The 23,855-nt window shown below is 35.6% G+C and overlaps 1 protein-coding gene and 1 long non-coding RNA gene across 2 annotated transcripts in view; one reads left to right on the top strand and one right to left on the bottom strand.

The window, feature by feature from the left end:
- Positions 1 to 23,855, top strand: part of LOC116231244 (uncharacterized) — a 62,237-nt gene that overhangs the window by 12,961 nt on the left and 25,421 nt on the right. Inside the window, exons 2-3 of the long non-coding RNA XR_016466081.1 lie at positions 1,843 to 1,911; positions 17,378 to 17,468. This is a non-coding gene — a long non-coding RNA (uncharacterized LOC116231244). The remainder of the gene's footprint in view (positions 1 to 1,842; positions 1,912 to 17,377; positions 17,469 to 23,855) is intronic.
- Positions 1,230 to 22,917, bottom strand: MYOZ2 (myozenin 2). Its single transcript, XM_031596902.2, has 7 exons — positions 22,896 to 22,917; positions 18,763 to 18,999; positions 18,112 to 18,215; positions 12,659 to 12,828; positions 10,554 to 10,683; positions 8,764 to 8,947; positions 1,230 to 1,660 (listed from the first exon to the last, which is right to left on the bottom strand). Exons 3-7 carry the CDS (start codon positions 18,185 to 18,187, stop codon positions 1,429 to 1,431), a joined length of 792 nt encoding a protein of 263 aa, XP_031452762.1. The 5' UTR covers positions 18,188 to 18,215; positions 18,763 to 18,999; positions 22,896 to 22,917; the 3' UTR covers positions 1,230 to 1,428.

Genomic DNA, 23,855 nt, shown 5'->3' on the forward strand with positions numbered 1-23,855 from the left:
TCTTTACAGAAATGGTTGTTAAGCACTGGAATAGGCTCCCCAAGGAGGAGGCTGAATCACCATCCCTGGATGTGTTTAAAAGCTATTTGGATGTGGTGCACAGGGACATGATTTAGCGGAGGGTTGTTAGAGTTAGGGTAGTATGGTCAGGTTGTGGTTGGACTTGATGATCTTTAAGGTCTTTTCCAACCTGAGCAATTCTATGATTCTATCTGCATGTATAAATTGTCTTTACAGAGTATACAGTAAAAATGTGGTCTTCCTTATTCACAGTGTATAAGTTGCTCACTGTGTGTATGTTGTATTTCTACAGCACTTTATGAAAGCTTATTATGGCTCATGGAAAACAACTTCCTTCCTCTAGAACACGTTTGCATTGCTCCTTGCCATAGTTTTTTTTTTCATTAGCTTTTGCATTTTTAGGCTTGAAGAATTCATATATTCTTTTTATCATTGTCCATATAATTGTTGTATATTGTACGCAGTTAAGGTCCCAAAACTAATCCATGCCAGGAAACTGTTGTCAGCCAATGAAGTTGATTTTGCTTGCCTCCTATGAGGTCATGGATGTCAGAGAAGTCTAATAATCGTGTTTCTAAAATGCCAGAGCTTGTCAAGCATATCAAGAACAAGGAAACTCATGTGCTTTTAATTCCCCAAATATATATTATGACTGTGGGGGGAATGGTATATGAATTTTCTTTCTATTAACAAAAGCTCTTATGGAAACATAGCTTGCAGTGATACTATTCTGGTATGTTTGACACAACCTGTTTTTTAGTTGCAGTCAGCACTAACATTCTAAACTCATCCAGGAAATGCCTTTGTACTTTTTCATACCAGTATGTAGTTTTGTCATAGACAAATATACTGCATTTTCCGTAAACAAATCCATATGACAAAGACATTGATGTCTATAATTAAAGTTGAGTTAGAGAAGGAAAGAAGAAAATGGCTTAACTTGCTGTCACCAAAGTAATGATGAAACTCTTAACTTTGGCTCAAGCAGGTTTGAGAAAAGTGGTTGGTTTCTCCATGCTCATCTTGAGCAGATGGTACTAGGAGTTTATGAAGTGTAGTGTCATGTTTTTACTCAGTTCTACCAGAATTAAATCAAATTCCTTGTTAGCAATTTTTCTTAATGCATCTGTTCTGAAATGACAAAGATTTTAGAACAATTTTAGTTTTCACTGAAGTAAAAGAATAAATAAATACAAAGACAAAATATCTCAGCCAATACTTGCCAAACTCCTTTATTTATGTTGTGTCAACAGTTGAAAAATAGATTCCAGAAAAGAGATAACACATCGGATATTATGTGCCAGCTGCCAAGGAAAGATTTTCTCAGTAGCCTTTAGTAATATTTGGACCAAAAATTCATGAATGTGCAGCTTTCCAAACTTTGTACAATATAGAATGCAGCTTCTCTCACAGGTCCTCTGTTTCTGGAACATTGTTGGAATCTGAAGGTTGAATGAACACTACTGGAATATTCTCAGATGTCCATCCTTTAGGAGTCCTATTGAAGGATCTTCTGGTAGCAAGAGGATTTGCAAGAATCATGAATCTTGGATCATTTAGCATCAGTAGATTATAATCTGGCACCTTGAATTTAACCAGCTTTGATGCTCTCTCAAAACCACCAAAGGGAGTGGCAACTCTGTAGATTTTAGAGAAATAAAATTAAAGTGTTATTTTAAAATTGCCTGTTTTATTTGTTTTCCAGAGATTGAAAAGGATAGAAGTTATTTTAATGACAAAAATTACATTCTAAAGACTTTGGGAAAAGAATGCTATTTCTTTTCTGGCAAATTGTCCCTAATCTGATGTACTTTTCCGTAGGTAAAGCCTTTTTCAGTCATCAGTAGAGAAGTGTACAGAAAAAAATGTTGCAAGAAAACCACTTCACTGGTGAGTCAGAGTTACTAAACTTACTTTGTTGGTGACAAATCAATCTGTCTGAAAAGCATAGTTCAACATATTCTCACTAGTGGGTAACTAGTTTAGGAAGTTCTCAGCCCATTTTCTCATATTCCCAGCTGCTTGTTCTTCTCACTACACTGTATTTTGGCACCATATTGTAGCAGTGTATATGTGGGATATGCGATGAATTTGGGTCACTTACATGATCTGCATTACAAAAATAATAATAACAAAAAACACTGCAAAACAAACAAACAAAGAAACAAATCAAAACCAATGCTTCAAAAGGAGGATTTTAAAATCCAAATTATTTTTGCAATCTGCTTTTTAATCATTATGGCGCAACGATTGTAACAATACGAGCGAGGAGGCAGTGAAGTGTAACATCAAGCAGAAGGGAGCAGCCAAAGACAACAGCCTTTGGAAAGGAGAAGAGTGGGTGAGGGCTTCTTATCTCAGCTTTGTTGCTGAAGAAAATGTTTATGTAACTAAGCCTTGAAACACTGGCTGAAATTTGCCCCTAATCTGCAGCCAGTATTTTTTCATGTTATTTGAATGTAGATGTTCCCTCAGATGATAAGCCTGAGAAACTAAAAGATAAGAAATTCTAAGCAGGAACTGATTGTTACATGCATTTAAACATATTTTAAAATAGAAGTATTTTCAAATACTTCCCATGATTCTTTTATATTTGCCAGTTTCTGGGATGAAAAAAAAAATAGGAGAGTGGGGAGAAAAGGTGGAGAGGGAGAGGTGTTTCTCTGTATCCAGAATCCTTTGTATAAGCAAATGTGACCAACCAGACATGCCTGTTTTTATCAGCCATATAACTTTGTCAGGATATAGTCTGATTTTTAAGTTGCACATTAACACTCAATTTCTGTAAAAATACATACGTAGTAGTATGTGACAGTTATTACTATTTTTTTTTTATAGTGGAATTTCTCTAGCCCTGGTAAGTTTTGTGTATTTGGTACCAAGCAGATCTGCTGGCATGTATTTCCAGTGGCTCCAGGTGATAGCATAAGCCAAGAGCAACAGAAACTAAAAAAGATAAATTGAAAATCTGACTAGGGTTTTCAGTGAGATGGATAAAACAAAACCTAGGAGCAATTAAGTGCACAAAAATAAAGAGATTAATATATTAAAAAAGTATATAAGTAAATCTGTGACCTAAAAGAAATAGTACTGCCCAGGCGCTGCACAGATAATTCACTGAATTATGATACAAGCAGGCTTTGGCAAAAGGGATAGTGTTAAATCCTAGTCAATCAGGCAAGATATAAAAAAGTCATGAAAGTTCTGGGCACACATTCTTAGGAAGGGAAGAAGGCTGCTTTGGATTAAACTCTAAAACTCATTCCCAAATGAAGATAAGATTTTGCAGCAGCAACCACTCCAGGCATTAAACTCTCTTGAGGTCAAAAGGAATTCTTTTCACAGAATGCCTGTGGTATCAATCTTTTCCTGTCTTCCAGGTCACAGTGCCAAATTGGATACTGCATGATACTGATTAAAAATAATTGCTTGATAATTGGCACAGAGTGAATGTGGTGATCTACATCTTACAGGATAATAAAGATTGTTTTAATTGCTGCTCTAATTAAGATACACATTCTCACATTGTTGTAATATCTAATCCTCATCAATATATAAATAAAAGAAACAATCAAGATGAATAGAACAGTAATAGTTGTATAAAATCCAAAACTAATCTGTAGTGTAATACTTTGTATTTTCTGTATTTTATTCTTTTAAGTACAGCATATTTTATAGGCAACAGAAACAGGGAGAGTGTTCTATAGTAATTCAAGTGGCTTTTCTGGGGAAAAAAAAATATTATTTACTATGTGAAGTCTGGCCACAGAGGATTATGCATTCTTGCCTGTTTGGCAGAAGCACATGACAATCAGCATAAAGGATAGTATAAGTAATTGGCTAATAGATGTAAATTTTCCTTTACAGCAGCGGTGTATTTCTTATGAGCAATAACTTGTCTGACTACGTGATGTTATAATGACCTGTGTCATAAGCTCTGATTCATTGTATAGAACTCATATGTAAAAATTCCAGGAGTCATTGCTTACAATAGAGGCAGAAATCCTGGTTCAAAGCCATAGGAAGTAGAACCAGGAAGCCTAAGAGACTGTTTAATGACCACTTTGCGTATTCCTGAAAAGTTGATGCGTGATATAATGTCATCAGACACAAACAGGTTTTCAGCTGTTTTGCTAAGAGTTCTTGTTTTGGTCTCAGTCTTATTGTATATTTTATTGTCTCAAAATAGAAGATTACTTGTGGTTGATTGGGAAAGTTTGAGATAACTGTATTAGCAGCTTCAGTTACATCATTTTGAAAAATGTGAGTTCCGCAAATAAAAATGGGACTATTATTTACAGAATATTTTGCTTATTCTGTTAATTCTATGCAAAAAGGAGATGTAAGAGCAGACAACTTGATCCTACAAAATGCTCAGACCTTCATGGTTAAGTTACTGCGAGAGCTAATGCCAGTTTGGCAAAGGTATTTAGGTGCTAAGGTACTGGCTAAACATTTAGTCTTCACTAATCTCTTACATTAGTTGGAGTTAGGCAGCCAAAATTCCTTTGAGGATCTGGTTCTTGGCATTTTTACAATTATAGTTCAGAATCCATTAATCAATAAAAGCAGAGCCCAGTCCAGATGGGCTGGATTCCTTTAGTGTTTTTGAAACAGTACTTTGGGAATTAAGAAGGCTGAGCAATAATTTTCTGGTAGGACAGACAGAACCAGTCAGACTTGCTTGTCTTATGTAGTGCTTTGTGTGTCACATGTAAGCTGAACTTTGATATTTTACTCAGTTTCAGGAAGGCATATGCAATAGAGGTACTAAATTAACTGATATTACAAACTCATCAACATATGTTAATTTGCCTGAAGGAACCTCCAAGAGAAGTCACATGGCATGGCTCTGTTCTGAAGCATTTCTCTGTGAGCACAGATTCCTTTTCATCCAGGGGGAGAAAGAGTAGCCTTGTCTGAAGAGTCTTCTTACAGTGATTCTATGAACCCAATTTCTCTGATTATACGCTCTGTCTAGTGCTAGCTGCAGTTCAGCCATTATTGGCTGCCTCACAGAAAGCCCTGCATCAGAAAGCAAATGTGCCTGTTGTTTGTTGTAGCTGCCTCTTCCTTCATTGACCTGCCAGCATTACAAGATCCCTGCAGTGTAAAATGCCTGCTAGATTCCAACTAATACTACTGTGAATTCCTTAGTTCTGATTCTGCTACGGTTAAAGTCAGTGATAAAAAATTACACTGCTGTATGGTCCAGAGCTGCCATTTCATTGCTGGCAGTGAAAAACAAACAAACCAAAAAACCTGAATGCTGTTGAACACTCAGTATGCTTTTGATCTGTGTTTGTGTGGGGCTGTTCCATCACATCAGATGTCCCTCACTGCTAAAGTCATGTTGCTGGTTTGTCCTGGAATGTGGAAAGCTGAAAGGAACCTGAATATGGCCAGTGAAATCCAAGTGCCATGTTGACAGATACCACTGAGCAAACTTGGTAGAATCTCAGGCCTGTTTCTTTGGGAATTCTATGCATCACACATAATGTTAACCACACCCTGTCCTGACTAATGATGACTGTACTAGTGTTTTGCCGGAGAACAGACATAATGGTACTTTGGTACTTTGTTGAATGATGAATCATGATAGAAAGCCTTCATTGATGCCCCCAATGATAACAAAAATAGATGTCATTATACCACACTTCAAATGTTTAAAACACTGTCATTTCTTTTCTCTCCAAGACTGCAATTAAAGACATCAAGGATTCTGTGACCTAGATTAGATAACTTAATAGTATCTAGAAACAAAAGACTGCTAAAGTTTTCCTTCTGCAAATGTTCAGATCTGTTTAACTACATTGGCAGCTGCATCTGTCTTAATTGAAGCTCATCTGTGATTCCTTAATTAATACAATTTTGCCCAAACTTTCCATACATGAGAACATGATGTACTACAACCGCAGCAAGGTTAGAGTACGTTACGGCACTTTCACTCAAAACCCATTGCTAGTACTGTTGAATTGCTGTGTCAGATGACAGTATGTGTGTGAACAAAGCTTTTTTTGCAAGATACATCTCTTTAAGAATGAACCTAACGGCTCATATGTAGTGTTCCAGAGGTGATGAAATCCTCTATATTGAATCACAAATGCTGTCCAGAAATATAAAATTAACTGGGTTAGAAAGACTGTGGTTTTTTGTCTAGATGTCAGGCCACACAGTTAATAGCAAAGAGGTTTAAATCACACAATCACAGAATGGTTTGGGTTGGAAGGGACCTCAAGGATCATGAATCTCCAACCCCCCTGCCATACGCAGGGCCACCAACCTCCACATTTAATTCTAGATCAGGCTGCCCAGGGCCGCATCCAATCTGGCCTTGAACACCTCTAAGGATGGGGCATCCACAACCTCTCTGGACAGTCTGTTCCAATACCTCACCACTCTCTCTGTAAAGAACTTCCCCCTGACATCCAACCTAAATGTCCCCTCCCTCAACTTAAAACCATTTCGCCTTGTCTGGCAGTTATCTACCCTTTCGAAGAGTTGATTCCCCTCCTGTTTGTAGGCTCCCTTTAGGTACTGAAAGGCTGCAATGAGGTCACCCCGCAGCCTTCTCTTCTTTATGTTGAACAAGACAAGCTCCCTCTGCCTGTCTTCGTAGGGAAGGTGCTCCAGTTTAGGTTCTTTTTGCTGCTCCTAAATCTGTTTCTTCCATTTACTGAAAGCAATAACTGCAGAGAGTACGTTAAAAGATCTGGGAACTCAGGTTCAGACTGTAGTTTCTCAACTTCCATGTGTACTGCCTTATTGTTCAGCTAGAGAAAAAAAGAGTATTTATTTCCTCTGGCCCAACTCTGGTTTATTTTCAGTATTCTGGCAGAGGTCATGCTTAGCCTTCTCTGTAATATTTGTAGTTAACTAGCTTGGCAGTTGCAGGTCGGATGCATGCTTTCAATCCCATTATCAGGCACTCCACTCTCCTATCCGTTTTTAGAAGTGTAGACATATAACTCATGGCTTTGAGATCCTCTCCAATAGGCTAGTACCTTGAATTTCAATTTTGCAAATTCTTTATTTCTTTTGGAGCTTGTCCTTCTTGCTCAAAAACATATATCAGAGTGTACCGTATGTATCAGTTTTTCTGGATTCACCATATTGTTGTTGTTATTGTTATTATTTTCACTGAGGAGAGTGGTGTTTTTGTTTAAGTTTCATAGATTATATCTCTGTGTCTTGCATTTTGAATCTATCAGTTTCACAATCTGGATTTGTATGTATGGGGCAAGTTTTAGGGTTTTTTATGGCAGTTGCAAGGGTGAATGAGGAAGAAATCTGAGCAGTCAGTGTTATATAGAGGACAACTAAAAGATTATGGGACCACAAAGCAGCTAGAAATTCACAAATAAGCCATCAGATACTGTCTCAACTCATTGATGCACTCTGTGCCTTGTCTGATCCTATCTTTCAACAGTGATGACTTGTGTGCTGGACTTCAAATGTCTCTTGTGTGAGGGAACACTGATTCTTTCCCTATTTCTGTGTATATGTATCTTTGGCTATTTTTTTTTCCCTGTCTGTTGCAATGACCACAGTACATGAACTGTGCTGCTACTCTTCCAATGTTGGCAGCTGTAGCGTATCTCTCTGATTTGTATTTGTTATTTTGTTTACTGACAAGAGTGTGCTACACACTTGTGATGTGTATTATATTGTATTAGAATATAAAAATTAGTGTTCACAGTGCCGATTTTGATGTATTGCAGAGTTTTTGCTCTGTGCACTCATAATTGAGGCCCATCTATGGTAGGAATCCAAGTGGTATTTGGGGTGTTTTTCGCTAAATAAATAGGTGTGAACTTTTTAAGTAGGCTGCCATCTGTCTATTGTTTTGAGGAAGGAGTCTAGGCTTGGTTAAGCTGTAGTAAAAAACTGCCCGTGACTTTGATGAATAATGATAATGTGAATGGAATGAATGATAGCAATGAATGATGAGTTTTAAAATTTCAAAATATTTCCTAACTATTATCATCAGTTTGTCAAGCTCTCCCAAAAAGCCCCAGTGTACAAGATACTGTAATAAGAAACTTTATTCTCTGACCTCCTTCTATTTCTAATGTATTTTGAAGCCTGCTTGTGATGTAAATGCTCATCTGTTACCAAATATTTTCGAAGATGCAAAAAAAAAAAAAAAAAGTTAAATGTGGTAAAATACGCAAGCTGCTAGCTGTTTGGTCCATGGCACTGCTAGAGGGTAGAGCTCATTGTACTACTATTGCCTACAGAACAAGCTGGTAAGGTGTGAGCTGTAAAATAATAAATCAAATTAAAGAAAAGTAAAAATAAATGTCGTTTGCCTTATATAATTTGCAAGCCAAGTGTTACTCAAAGTTTCCCTGATGGGTCTTATGAGGTCATTATACTGTACTTGCCAAAGTCAACAGAAATGCTGGAATAAGTTTGAAGTGTTACTATATCCTATACTATTTTTCATGTCACTCTTTGTTTCTTTTTCTCTAGTTCTTTGTTTCTTTTCTCTCTTTCTTTTATTCAATATTTTCAACAATTAATCTTCCATTGTTTGTTTCATGATTAGTGTTGGGCCCACACTACAGAGAGAGACTAGTTACCTTCTTAAAGCTCTTGTTTGCTACTTGTAATCTGTGTAAATTTGGGAGGATATACTTGCAAGTACAGATGGGGTGTATTTTTACAGCTGCTGGAAACGTTTTGTTTCATAGTAATTCTTTTTCTCCACTATAAAATTCAATGCCCTCTTGGAATTACCTGTTAAAGCTCCTGTAGTCTGGCAATTCTGGCTTTGCTTCAGGTTTGAAAAGTTTAGGATATAAGGCCTCCAACAGCTCGGGATCATCCCTAATGGCTTCTATCCAAGGAGACTGATAATACTTTGGCACAGAAGTAGTGTTGAACTTTTCAGGAGGAATTTCTTTTAGTGGTCCAGAATATCCTGCAAGGAGAGCACAGCAAAAACAGTATAACAATATATTGCCTTTTTGATTCCTTATAATTATCCAATGAAAATAGGAAGTGATATTCCATCAGTTCACAGATAGATAAATGAACTACTGAAACAAATGGGTTGACCAAAGCCACGCCACAGCAGATAGGTCACAGAGTGCATTTGGAGATTTTTAGATAACTGCTCTGAAGTATTCTACTCTCCTTTTGAGGCTATGTTTAATTTAGTTTTATTTAAATTTATTCATATAATCGTAAGAATCTGTTTGAAAATGAGAGTGCATCAACACAATCCTTGGCCTAAATTAGCAGATTTTTCTTTGCATAAACATCTGAGGGTCTGGCTCTGATCAGAGTTTTAATAAGCAAGTGAATTCCATATTCAGTGTGATTTCTTCTACAAGCAAGTACATTATGGCAAGAGCAAATAGAGAGAGAGAGGAAAAACAGGCCTGAAAGTACAATTTGAAGAATTAAAATCAGCAAGGGATCACCCTAATATATGAGCTATACTATTCATTTGAAAAACAAAGAAAATCTATTTTCCCTTTTATCCTTATTCAGCATCTAGCTCTACAAAGTAATGCTATTTTCTCTTACAAACATTAAAAAAACCCCTACCCTGTGGTTTAATAACTACTTATTTCACCAGAAGAAAAGCAAATAATTTTTACCATTTTCAAATGTGAAGATTTCTACCATCTCTTAGCAATGGAAAATACCTCTATCTGAACTGTATAACTGTATTTGTCCTGTGTATGCACAGTCTTAGCATTCTCCAACAGAGTAGCATTGACCTAGTTTACATAGACTGGAAAAGGTCTGCACAAAACATGCATTGAGTAATTCCAAACAAAGAATGAATTTGTAAAAAAAAAAAAAAAAAAAAAAGAAACCACCAGAAAAACAGTGTGCTCATGGATAATTCATAAACAGGAAGAAAGAATGTATCACTGGATAAGTTAATCACAGCAAATTAGACCCTTCTCTAGTCTTACAGAATACAAAATAAGGCGTTCCATCAGCTCACTGCTTTTAATAAAAAAAAAAAACAGTACCCTCATAGTTAAAGACTTAAATAAAGCAGAACTGTGTTTATAGCTGGGGGAAATTCCTCTTTAAGTTACTTCTCTATAGAAGAGTCCAGCAAAACTTCATACAAACAATGACTTCATATTTACATTTATGGTTAATTAAACTACAATAGATGATTTTCAGACTGTTGAGCATTGTATTGCAATTTAGAAATTAGGGCAATGTAAATGCAATGTCTGGTTTAACAACTGAGGAGCTTTCTCAATATTTATGGGATCAATAAATATATGAGCAGTTTCACTGGATCATAATGCATGTTTTAATTGAAGGAAAAGTAGCACAAAAGGCATGTAAAATCTTTAAAAACGAACAGAAGCAACTAAACTAGTGCTTTAAATTTCCATGGGAAATTCTGATTAGTTATCTTAACTAAATTTATGAATTTCTAACAGCAATTCCATTAATAAATAATGGTTAATGATGTTGTTTTATAAAGAGCTCTGTCACTTGCTGTGTAACGACCACTAAATATCATTCATATCTACAAGTTAATGTATTACCTGGGGCGATGTTGTCAGGATGCGGTGGGCTCCGGGGATCAGGTGTATTAGGGGGCGTCATTGGGGCATGCTGGGGAATTCCTTCAACACTGAGGCCATCCATTTTAACACTGTGTATGGGCTCTCCACGCTGCATTCGAGTATAAATAAACGTCATTGATAGCAAAGGCAAAAAAAGAAAAAAGAAAAAAAAAGAAAGAAAAAAAGGAGTTCATCCATGACTCTCTTTTGAGGGACAGAGTATTACTGAGACCCAGGACATATTATCCAAAGGCATACTGTCCTGCTTTTAGGTACCATTCTTGCTAGACAGCATTCCTCTGGGCTTTCCAATTGTTATCCAGAAGATTAAAGAGTTTCACAACTCACTTGCAATGGCTATGTAAGCAAAAGTAAATAGTCTTTCAGTGTTAAGAATGGCATTACAGCAGTTTTAAATGTATGTATTTCAAGTGTGTGAAAGCTTTGTACAAAGAATTGAGGATTTGAGGAGCTTGGTCAATAAGAGGCCTAATTATCATCTGAGTTGTCCTTTTCTGAAGTTAAGATCTATTTAATTACTCATCTATCTATTATCTATTTAATTAATTATGTAGTCTAAGAAGAGAGTTCATCCCTTCTGTTGCTCGTACTGGTCACTACAGTACCTGCCTGTGCCTGTGGGCTGCATGGTTCACAGCAGACAGTAAATCCTCTTCCTTTGACAGGGGGCTGAGAGATCAATAAATGCCAGGAATTGTGATGTGCAAGACAAGGCCCTCTCACTACTTGAATATTCAGTAAATCTGTTATGTTTGAGCCATTTGAGTTTCAAAGCACTGATTCTTCAAAGCTTCTTTTCCTATCTTAGTTGAAAATCCACTGCATTTGTTGAATTTATTTTGTTTGGGATTTTCTTTTCCTGTATTTATAATAGAAATAGCAACTTCAGTGTGGGTCACTTTCTGAAGATTAATGATACGGTGTTATTTTCCACTCTGCTGTTGGGCCATCAGTTCTAAGGAAACATCTAAAAGCTTAATCATTGTTGCATAAATATAGAATTGGAGTCTCATAAGAAGTCACTATCTTATTTTAGCTATGACGCATAAGCTAAAAGTAATTTAAATATAGGCAGTTTTAGAGTAAGAGTTTCTTAAAAGTAGGAAAGCAAAAACTCAATCCTTGTTTTAACTTGAAACAAACAAAAAGAGATTAAGGCGGTCTGTTTTGGAGCCATCCTAAGGTATGTTAGAAAAATTAATTTTGGCAGCCAGAATCAGCTGATGAAGAAAACAATGTCTAAGTAGGCATTTAAGGGAGAGGAACAGAAGCCAAAGAGGAATAATTTCTTCCGTTGTCAGAATGTCATACTGACTGTACATCATGCATGCTTTGTGTGTTCTTGTGAGAAATGCTACAGAAGATGCAGAGAGATCCACAGAATTTCCATTAGGATGGTATATTACAAACTTTCTGCTCCAAAAGCCTCCATATGAGATGCAGTTATACAAAACAGGTTCCTCAGAGTCAAAAACCTGCACTTGTTTTATTGTTTCTGATTAATTTACAAGTACATGTGTGTTTTTGTTAATACAATTGAACATAGTGTGAGTAACCATTGGTGCTTTGCTGTTTGGTTCATAAATTACTCATCTCCTGTTTGTACCAATTCAAACTTCAGGCTTTATCATATCAGTACATTACATATAGTCATTATTTTTATTTTCCTAAGTGGAGGTTTTGACAAAAGAAAATTTCAGTAAAAGTGTTTCTTTGGATTTTGTCGGGTTTGGATACTAATGCAATCATAGCATCAACTGTGCATGATTTAAAGATTGTGCTGGAATTAGAGGGGCTGCTTGCATGCTGTATTAGACTGGATGTAAAGTGCTCACACTTAAATAATTAAGCCTTTGCTAAGTTGGAGAGCTAAATAAAATGTATGAATGTTTTTCTCCTTATTTTCAGAAAATAAACAAGTGGTTTAAGTATTTGCCAAGGCCACAAATGAGACAAACATTAGGTACATTTAATCACTGCCATAAGGATAGCCAGGGTATTGCTAATGCAACCTCAGGCTAGTTTCACTGTGTTTTGTTAGCAAGTAATTACAAAATACTCACATTTCTTGGCTTGTTTGCAACATAATGATAATTTTCATATGTGTATTTGTCAGATCTTCGCTGACGTCTCTTGAAGAGTCTCGCGCCTCTATTGCTGAGTGTTGATAGTTCCTCTACCATGATGTCTCTTGGGGTGCTGACCTTTTTTCCAAGGTTTAAGCTGGGTGAGACTGCAATACAATGAATAAATACATACCTGTGTTTTTCTTAAATGCCTGATGTCGCACACCCTACACCTGAAACCCAACAACACATCAGTGCATAATTATCTAATACATGGAGGGAGCTTCGTATGGTGTTAGTGAAATTAATTATTCTTCCAACATTTTGGAGTAGAGTGTAGGACACTACAACAATGTTTTTTAAAGATGCCAAGCTCACCAAGCTCCACATTTATTTCAGTTGAATAACATTTAGCTGTTCTGAAAATTGGATCAACATTGTCCTGTACAGAGACTAGGAAAAACTGGCTTCTGCTGAAACTAGTTACAAAATTCCATCTGACCTCAGCATTCCCAAATCAAACCTTTAGTTAACTTTGTGTTCTGCACTGGATAGATGATGAGGTAGCTCCTTTTAAACACATCTACCAGATTCTTATAGCATATATACATTTTATTTTTAATTATTCTTTAATATTCTGACTTTTTTTTTTTTTTTTTTGAAATCCGGGCCATTTCGTAATTAAAGAGAAGTTTGTATTAGAAAGTCTATATTAAGTAACGTCTTTTATTATATTCAGAGAAACCTTCAAAATAAAGCTCAAGATGTTAAAAATGAGAGAGAGAACAAAGATTTACAACATGCTTATAAAAATTATATGTTTAGAATATTTATTTTTGATTCTCTCTAAGAGAAAAGTTACAATCAAGTCTCAAAACTTGGCACTATCAGAGACTGAATTATTAAATGCAGTGTTAGTTTATTCACTGTTCAGGAAAAAAAAAAATCTTGTCTTTTGTTTACTGGGATCCTAGGAGATTTGAAAATGAAGATGAGGAAGATCAATTTAGACTACAAATGGAGAACATGGAATATCTGAAACTTTACTGATCATCAGGGATGTTTGTGTCAATGAGCAGGCTGATGCAGTAGTCACTCTCTGAGGTGACCTCAATCTCTAGATAATGCTTGGAATTTACAATACAGTAATTTCAAGACTGTGCAAACTATCTTGTATTAATTTATTTCAGCATAGAACTTAGAAGAATTGAAAAAATGTAACAATAATTGGATCATATAGTAGAACAAATTTTTAATAAAATAATTTCCTTTTCCCACTTTTATTAATAATTATCATTTTGTTAATTAAAATTATTCTCAGTTATTCATGAACTTCAGGAAAAAAAATGAAGATGGAATGTATTTCAAGGATTACATTGAAGAGATGTGTTATATTTCTTTGATTCACTTATTCAAAGTCACAATCGGTTATTTCTTTAATAATAAGACCTCCTATTGTTTATATTCTCTTATAATCTACAGGGTATAAAATTCTGAATTTCATCATGTATTTTAATGCATTAAAATGAAACCTAATTAGATGTAAGGCACTGTATCTTGCTTCCAGGTTAATCAAACAGGAAGCCCAATCTAAAATTAGCAGTACAAATTAATTATCTGCATAGATACCTAATGTCAAAGTTAATACTGCATATACTGTGGGGGGGGTGGCAAAAAAAAAAAAAAAGGGGAAAAAAGATTTTTATTTTCATTTTCAGTGTTTCATTTTGTGTACATGGCATATGTAACATGGCTTATATCTCCTAGTATTTATGGTGGAAAAGCAACGTGTAGTGCTGACATTTAGGGAAATATAATTGAGATACATACATTAAACATTTAGCCTAAGCACTATTAGATAAGTTTTCCATGAAGTAAATCAAACAAGTTTGTAGGCCAGGGAGAGTATCGCTGCTGATCTACTTTTGTTCTTACTGATTTCAATTGAATGCTTGCATCAAGCATGCTCTTCTGCTTTATTAATGATAGGCAGAAAGAATCCTAACACACTTTTGTTATTTTTTAGCTACAAAACAGAGTTTTTAACATGGAAGAAAATGACTCAGCTTGTCCAGAGATATCAGTGACAGATAATGATGAGGATTTGGCTCAGTGGTTGAGATAAGTGAACTAGTTACTGGCCTGTAGCCTAAAATTTTGACCCACAAATCGTATTTTGATTTTCTTCCTTTTCAATGTTACTACAGGTCTGTGGGCTGTTGAATGGTTTTATAATAAGAGATGAGAAGTTTACTCTTCACATCAGCAACATTTTCACATAGAAAATGTTAGTCTTCATTGTCCACAGAGTTGGTAGTATATAAATCCTGAGCCAAGATCTCTGTCCAAACTACTCTGCGTTTGTCTGGGGGCATGGTGGATATCAACTATTTTGCACCTTGCTGTTCCTTTATGTGTGTACTGTTCTTGCAAATGCTTGCTGTAGGCTCCAAGGTGTGGTGCTCTTTGTAGCCCACAGTTGTGTACTATTGTGTATCTAGGCAGCAACCCAGAAACATACATGTGAAGTTCAGTTGAATCCCCTGCCAACTAAAATCTAATCTGCTGTCTAGTTCATGACGTGCCTAGGGATTGTTTCAGTGTCAGCGCAAGAAAGGTGATGAAAAATGACAAAAGAACATCATTTAGGGCATGACAAAAAGAGAACATCTTCAAGTGCACCAATACAAAAAGCCTCATAAATAGACATTAATGCTGGAAGTTTATTTCATGGTTTAACCTTAATCTTAGTCCAGTTTCATTTCTTTATTTGTTCCTGCCAATTCAGCTCTACTCTGCCCTTGAAGTCTTTACTAACTTCATTTAGATATGATTTATGTTTATTCCCTCAATCCCTTTTGATCTTCTAGTTTACAGCCTCAAGACCTCTGTTTGGATTATAAATTTTAATTATGAATATTATGTTTATTATGGTATCAGAAGTAAGAATTTGCAACTCCATCATAATAGAGTTTTTTAGCTACTGAAGAATGCACTTAAGAAACTGGACAGAATTAGACATGAGGTTTGAGTTTAATTGAATACTAATCTGGGGAACTCCAAAGACTTCCCTAAACAAACATATATACATATTTGTATGCCTCTACCAACTAGGTTTAGAAATTTCATGATACTTCTAACTCTGCCAGAGATAAGAAAAAGTGTTTGAAAGGTCACAATGTTCCCGTTGCTGCTGTAGTCCTATGGGCTCCCTTATGAGACCATAAGAGGGTGTCTTTTACTGCAGCATCTTATGATGCACAGAACTTAACTAGAATATGAAGTAATTTTCTATAGCCCAACAGGAAAATGTGGACTTCAGTTATTACCAATCCAGCCCAGATTTAAGACACTCATAAAAACTTGAACAACTTTGTATGTTTTCCACAAGATATTTCTGCTGTGAATATCTTTTATAAGGAGTTTGAGGTTCAGTGTTTATGCGAAAGCATTGTAATAGAAAGGAGCTAAAATAAAAATGCAGTAGGTATACTTTTGAGTGTCATCCCAAGCCAAAAGGACTTGCACTACAGAACCTCCTGTTACTGTTTACCTCTGTTAATGCTTAGTATTTCTAAGGTCTGTGAAACAGCAGTTTCTTTCAGGATGAAGTTTAGTTTTTAGGTAATTTTCAGGTGCAGGACCTTCATTACAAACAGTGATGCACAGCATTTTATCTTCCAGATATCAGGCTAAACTTGTTTAATTAACAATTAAGGGGAAATAAATTGTCAAAATTAAAAGAGAATGATTTATTCCTTTAAAAAAAATCAGATTTACCCCTGATTTTTTGAAGGATGTTCGAATTTGGTCCTAGAGAACTAGCATACAATTTGTCTAATTATGGCTTTGGTTATCCTTCTGTTTCCAAATTGGTTTCACTTAACTTGTATAATTTAAAATTTTAAACTCTTATCACACACATTTCATGAAATTTCCCTTTTTTTTAAAAAAAAAAAAGTATATATCCCAGACATCCAAAGAGGCAGAAGTAGAATACAAAGTAAGGGTTAAGGTGTTTGCATCGTCTTCAGTGGCCTTGTATTGCAGCATGTCTTATAAAAGAAGTTGTAGGATCTGTTTATATCTACATGTATGAGTAACGAAAGGACAGATTATGTAAGGTAAACATCAGCACAGGTTATTCAACAAAACTCCAATGACTACCAGAACTGCATGGTATATTTATTAGTATCACAATGAACAGTAGCAACATTTACCATTTGAAATTCATTATTCTAAACAGTTTTTCTGCCCTGAAGAGCTTAGTGGCTATTTCAGGCACATATGGTCCTTTCAGTACAAAAAATCTGAGTTGTAATGAAATCTGTAAGGGTAGTCTGGGTTTTAGACCTAAGTGTATGTTCAGTTGGGAATAAAAAGAGGAAAGAGGAACAGAAATTACTGAAAAAAATATGTAATTAACAGTATTAGGACCAGGCACTGCAATATATTGCTTCTTTTTTCTAAATTCTTTATGTTCCTGGTCCTACTCTTCCAGCAGTCAGATTGTACACATTTGTTGACCAGAAAACCTCCCAAAACTCTTTGCATCAAAAGACCACACAAAAATTTTTTCAGTACCAAAATTTCATGTCCAGTGCTTTATCACATATAAGCAGTATGATTTTCAGAAGTTCTTAATATTGGCAGAAGTGTTTTTTCAGTGCCACTCATGGAGTGCTTATCATTTTAAAATAATTATATTTTACATAGATGGTAAAAAAGATTCATGGGAAGGATTGGAAGGATCTCCAAAAGCACCCAGCACATACCTAATGGAAGCCAGGAAGACCAGCATTCCCAGGTAGGTTAATTGCTTCTAAAGGTGTCACACTAGAAGCACAATTTTAATTAGCTCTTTTTGAACATCGAACTACCTTCTCATGTCTACATTTTCATCAATGCAACAACAGAAGAGTAAGATTTCTGCATATAAGATTAACTGGTGGCTATGAATTGGGAAAAAATTGCCACATTGATAGCAAATTTTGTTAGTTACAAAGATTAATTATTAGGAACAGAGCTGTAAGCAATCGTTTCAAAAACTTTCATCATTCCTATTAAAAAAAGCAACATGAAAAAGTGCCAAAAAAAAAAAAGGATACAGGCAGATCAGCATGTTCCTCAGATGATAGCCATTTAAAATGGAATGAAGTCATGTTATTAACCCCAAATAATGTTCTGAAAGGCTATCCTAGCAGAATGCACATCAGCTGTTAGATTACTTCATTCCTTCAAGCAGTTGTTCATCTGAAAATAGCTTTCAAATGAAAAGAGGCAACTACAAAAGGATTAGTTACCATAGGCAGCATGATACTCCCCCCAAGATTATTTATGGCAAAACACTCAGAGACAAAGCTGTAAGAGAGTTAAACTCTGTGATTAAAAATGTTTTAGGGAGGGCTAGAGGACAGTGCATATAGAATAAGTTGTGTTCAGCGCTATACCATTTCTCTGTATTTCATCCATAATGGCTGATGCTTGTTGTTTCCTCTCTTTGACCATGGCAGAATGTGATAACATTGTGATTTTCTGATATGATTTTTCCTTGCTGGAAAAAAAAAAAAACCACACATTTTTACATTGCTGAGCCAGCTCATGCTATTAAGTCAACTTTAATTTCTGATAGCATGTTTAGAATGGCTGAATAGTGAATTTTATTTCTCCCCTAGAAATACAGTGTTTTTAACTAGACAAAATGCGCTGGCAATTTCTGCTTGCAGTTGGATACTATAAGGTATTTACATGGATAGAATGTGCCAAAGAATGAACTTTGAGTTGGATACATACATTTTGCAGCAAAATTAGGGTCGGAGATTTAGGCCTTTGCATATCTACACATTACATTAAAAGATTATTTCATAACCAATATTTTTATTATACCTTGTATTATGATTTCAAAATGTTGTATTAATATTTCTTAAGAATTTGAGGAACTAAATAAGATGCTCTGGCATCTTTAAAGAAAGTGCATTTCTGACTAGGTTAAAAAATAAACATCTTTTAAATTGCAGAGCCAAGAGGTTACATAAATGTCTTTTATCTGCTACTTTGTATGACAGGCAATGACAAAATATTTCAGGAAACAATACACTTACCGTACTGTTTCGTTGTGCAGAAAAAAAGTGATCTCAACTCTTTAGTTGAAGCTTCAGGAGTTAGTTATGAATGGGGGTGACCTGCCTGGTCCAGGATGGTTTCTACCCTTGTGCTTGGATCTGCATGGTACCTAGTACTGAGACAAACTGGGGGCTGATCCTCTTCAAAGGGATTGGCATCCAGCTGACATCAACTAGTTATATATAGAATCAAACACTCCAGCCACTCATATCTTCCTGGCAAAAGAAGAGAACAGGAAAGATTCAGCTGCACCCACAACAAAGAGTTTATATCCCTTTAAGAGCTTATTGGAAAATTTAGTGGAATGCATTCCTCATACTCATACAGATCATCTCCTCATCACCTCTGAGAATAATAATCTATGCCTTATAACCAGGAAGGAGACATTTAAAAATACTGTATTAGATATATGGATGAACAAGACTGTATCAGATGGGAATGGCATGGGCTAATCCTTAGTGAAAGATGAAACCATACTTCAATAGTGGTTGATGACTAAAGTCAGTAGCAAATGGCTGATACACAAAGTCTGTTCTGGAAAAGAAAATGAGATTTTTTTCAGTTTTATAAGTGGTAAAGAGTAATTTTCAGTATTATAAATGGTTGGGAGTAGTTTCTCAAAAAGCATACACACTTGTTCAAAATCTTAACATTTTTGTTGTGTGTTAGGAAGAGAAACCTGCAGTAGTCTGAAAAGGAGTCAAATTCAGCATTCTGGGATACTGTTGTGCCATCTTGTCAAAGAAGTGTGCGAAGCACAAGTGTTACATAACAGCAAAAAACTTCAAGCAGAGAGAAATAGTGGCAGAAAGAAAGTTCCCCCCCAACCTTTTTTCCCCTCAATGCAGATATGCAGATAACTGAATTATGGGCAGTAGTAGGAAGATGAAATAGTTCTTGTATTTCTGATTCAGATTTGGTTTTGCTCTAGGAAGCTTGGACCCTGATATGACAGGAGAAATGAGTTCTGCATGTGAATTGAATCTGGAGAGTAATAAAATACACCAATATACTGGTTATAACTTTTCAAGCAAGAAGCAGGCTGAGACATATACAATATATGTGCCTGATAAAATGTCCTAGAAGGCTTTCTACCAAAAATTACTTTATCTTTTTTCTCAAGCTTTCTCCTCCTAGGCTTAGCTTTTCAAAACATTCTTCTGAGATCCTAGACATCTCTGCCCCAAAGAGAATTGCATTTTATTCCTCACTATCAGAATCTAACTACTATTATTAAATGTTGGTTATTATTTTCAAGGTTTTTGTGCTTGATTCAGCCACTTACAATAGTACCAGCAAGCACAATCAAAGTCTTGGTTCAGTCTTACCTATTTAACTAAAGAAGTTGCTTTGCACCTGTGGGAGGCTTTCAGTGATTTCTCTTGCAAAGTGAAGGCAAAACTAGTGTGAACTTCTAGAAACTTCTAAAATAAAAATGGGTCCTTCTCCTCTCTCCTATAGAGTGAGTGAATTTAAAAAGCATATAGTGAACATTTCAGTTCCTATTATGTATTTGAGAATAGAAGATAAGTTTTAGAATATGAGCAGGAAGAACAATGGAACTAAGGTGAGAAAAAAATGTGAGGCATGGTACAACATTGTTTTAATTCAATCAGAATGCTGCTCTTTTGTTTCCTGAAAACCTGACTGGCCAAAGCCATGTGCAACTTGACCTCATAGTCTTTGCTTTGAACAGGGGATTGAACCCCTAGAGATTTCTTGTAACATAAGTTACTCTATATTTCATAACATGTTTTCCCAAGACTGTCAAGAACTGGACTGAGATAATAAGGGATACAAAGATATATGCAATCACAGAATATTTACAGAACTTTTACTTTCCATACATGCAAGAAATATCAGTGTTGTTTTAGCTTCAGTTTCTCTGTAGTTATCTTAAGTGGATAGCATTGTAATGGAAACAGGTTTAAGCCTCTTTTATGTCCCTCAAATATAAATGAGGGAAACATCAGTTTTTAAGCATCAGCAAGATAATAAGCTGCTGGGAAACTTCCAGTAGAAACTTATGAAACTTATGAAACCAATTCACTTTTTCTGTTTGACAGTAGTTGACAGCCTGTGATGAAAGGGGAAAGCAGTAGGCATAATTTATTTTGACTTTTGTTAGGTTTTTGACAGCATGACACACTTAAAGGAACAAGTGTTCTTGAAACTCCTATGCAACTGATTGGAAACTCATACTCTAGTAATTTGTGATTCACCACCAGGCTGTCAGTTGGGACTGAAAGGCAGTTTGTCAAGGTTTGTGCTGCTCAGTGTTCTCATTAATAATATGAATGGTGAAGTAGGGAGTCTCAATTAAATGCCACGCTAGGAATATTACATGCAATCTGCATGAAAGAGTTTAACTGTTTAGTTATTTTGGTGAACTAGGAAAGAATTTAATGCAATTCTAATAGAATTATGGAGTGGACATTCAACTGATTGACAATGAAGTTATCTTTAAGCTTGAATTTTTATTTTTTTTTTTTATCTAGGAGGACATAGCAAGAGCCATCTCCAATGGGATAGTCCAGGGTTTAATCTATTACAATCTCCATTAACTACTTTGACAGAATAAAAATTACATGAAGAATTTGTGCTTTTGCAATATTGTGCAGGCATTTACTATTAGCTATCTGTCAGTTTTTGAGAGCTGCAAGCTGGTGTAATTATTCAAAAACAATGAAGTTAAACTAAGAAATAAAATACAAATTAGCTTCACATAAGAAGGAAAAAAATCAAGGAATAGCTTCAAAAACAACATAGGAGAAGAATTACATTGAATCACAAAATAGGGTTGTATTTTGACCTATGAAATAGGTCAAACTATATGTTCATATACTATGAGCAGCATATCAAAAGATAATCTCCTTTTACTGATACCAAAGAGCTGGAACATTTTGATTGTCTTTAAGTAAGTACAAAGATGTCAAGAACTGAATGAAATGCAGACAACACATGTTAAGAATTACACGTAAGGAAAGAATGAAAGGATCTAGGTGTTTTTGGCTTAGCAAAGACAAGAAGGACTTGTATCAGTCTCTTAGCATGTGAAATGATTCCATGATCTGGACGCTAATCTTGCTCACAAAATTTGAAACAACAAACAATCAGCTGATTTTACTTCAGAAGTATTGATGAAATATTAAGAGCTTTCTTTCTGGGATAGCTGACATTGGGCCTGATTGCTTACTAATGTGGTGGAAAGAAATTTTCCAGTAGTTTTTAAGAGTGTGTAGTTTAGACATACTGGACCCAGCCTCAGAATACGTATATTAACTTTATGACTTTAGACTTCTCTTTCAGCAATACTCTTTGGATATGGATATCCACTAGAAATAAATGTTATTGACCAATACAACTACTTAACCTATTAGATTTGTTTTTTTGTTTGTTTGTTTTTTTGCTTCTGTTGGAATTGGTACTGGAATCAGCTTCTACTCTTGAAGTTTTATTTCCAGTAATTAGCAGAGTACTCATATCTCAGCTAGAAGTGCATGCTTTGGTTTTGTTTAAGATTTTCACAAGCTTTCACTTATGTATCCAGGAACCTCTTCTGATTTTGTTTGTAGCTTCTTGATACTGGAAATAATACAAGAACAAGAGATTTCATGTTTGGTGGCTGCAGGGAAAAAGCGTGGACAAAAACACTGAACTGTTTGAAAGTTCATTCTACTTAGTAGTTTGTGAATTAATCCTACTTATTAGTTCAAGTGTTTTCTGTCAGAGTGCTTCTGATTGGAGTTGTAAGAATGTTTTTAGTAGTTGCACTTATTTTTTTCTTTAATTTTATACATTTTCACTTGTTGCATTGTTTCTACTGTTGTTGAACAGGATATTTTATTCTAAAAAAAGAAGCAACAGCAAACATGCAGATAACAGAACAAGTAATCTTACCAGTAGATATTTGTACCTAGAGTTTATCTTACTGGTACTGTCTCAAGATTTCGTCACTGATAGAATGAAAAACAACATATGTCATGCAGCTGGGAGAACGAATGTTTAACTGGTTGTATAATCACTGAATATACAGATGTTATAGTCACAAAATAAACAAGAGAAATTGGCTAAGCAAGTTACTATACCAAAAAGAAAATAGAGTACTTACCTTTACCTGAGCTCACTGTAAAACTCCAAAGGAGGAATCTCCAAAAGGAGATCCTTCCCTACTGGTAGTCAGCTCTTATATGGGTCTAGGAGAGGTGGAGCCAGGCTCCACCCCTTCCGGCAGCACAGGTGAATTGCCTTCACCTGTGCTCCCATGGCTGACTCATTGCTTGACTCAGGCGATTAATCAGAGGTTCAGGCTGTGATTCAGCAGTTCCCATACACTGCTGTAGCTGGAAATCAAGAACTGTATGGTAAATAATGCTAAATGCCATTTCTTTCCCATTGCTTAAAGAAGGGCCACATTACCAAATTTCTAAAGCTTTATTCTTGTATATATGTGACTAACTAAATGTCCATAATGATGAATAAAGGTTAAGGAGGTGATACACTAGTATCAAAAAAAATCAAGCCATGCATTTCAATGAGGGGAAGTATTATTTAACATGTGGCAAACTGGAGTGTTCAACCTGTGAACAAGGTCAACATTTACCTATCTTCTTCCACTGCCTCATTTTAGTTTGATCAAGTAAGCATTTTCCTTCCTTCTGCTTTTCCTTTAGTTGAAATGGTAAGTCACAGCCTGAAGCAGTAATTGAGCACCTGGTGGGAAGGCAGGGCCAACTCAGGGGAGCTCAGGTGCATGCAATGTACCTGACTGACCAGAAGGGGTGGAGCCAGAATCCACTATTGTACTTTCAATCACATTCTTTCTAATCACATTATTTCCTATCACATTATAGTATTACAGCATTGAATAATCTTCTGCCTTTATCTCACCTTCAGGAGAAACCTCAGACTTTTTTTTCATGGACTTCTTTCTCACAATGTTAGTATGATCTAAGTGAATGACAACTGTAGGGAGGTTTCTTACATCTTTATAACAAACTAATACTGAAGACAATACACCTATAATCCTACTTTTACTTAAATTCAGAAGTTGAGGTAACCTAAATCTCCC

The sequence above is a fragment of the Phasianus colchicus genome, chromosome 4, assembly GCF_987193195.1.
Source record: "Phasianus colchicus chromosome 4, bPhaCol1.hap1.1, whole genome shotgun sequence".
Taxonomy (NCBI): Eukaryota; Metazoa; Chordata; class Aves; order Galliformes; family Phasianidae; genus Phasianus; species Phasianus colchicus.

Coding starts and splice junctions, on each gene's coding strand:
- MYOZ2 (XM_031596902.2), bottom strand. CDS start 18,187: ATGTTATCACATTCTGCCATGGTCAAAGAGAGGAAACAACAAGCATCA. Junction 10,684..12,658: donor TTGCAAACAAGCCAAGAAAT/GTGAGTATTTTG, acceptor ACTCGAATGCAG/CGTGGAGAGCCCATACACAG. Junction 8,948..10,553: donor TCCTGACAACATCGCCCCAG/GTAATACATTAA, acceptor CTCTCCTTGCAG/GATATTCTGGACCACTAAAA.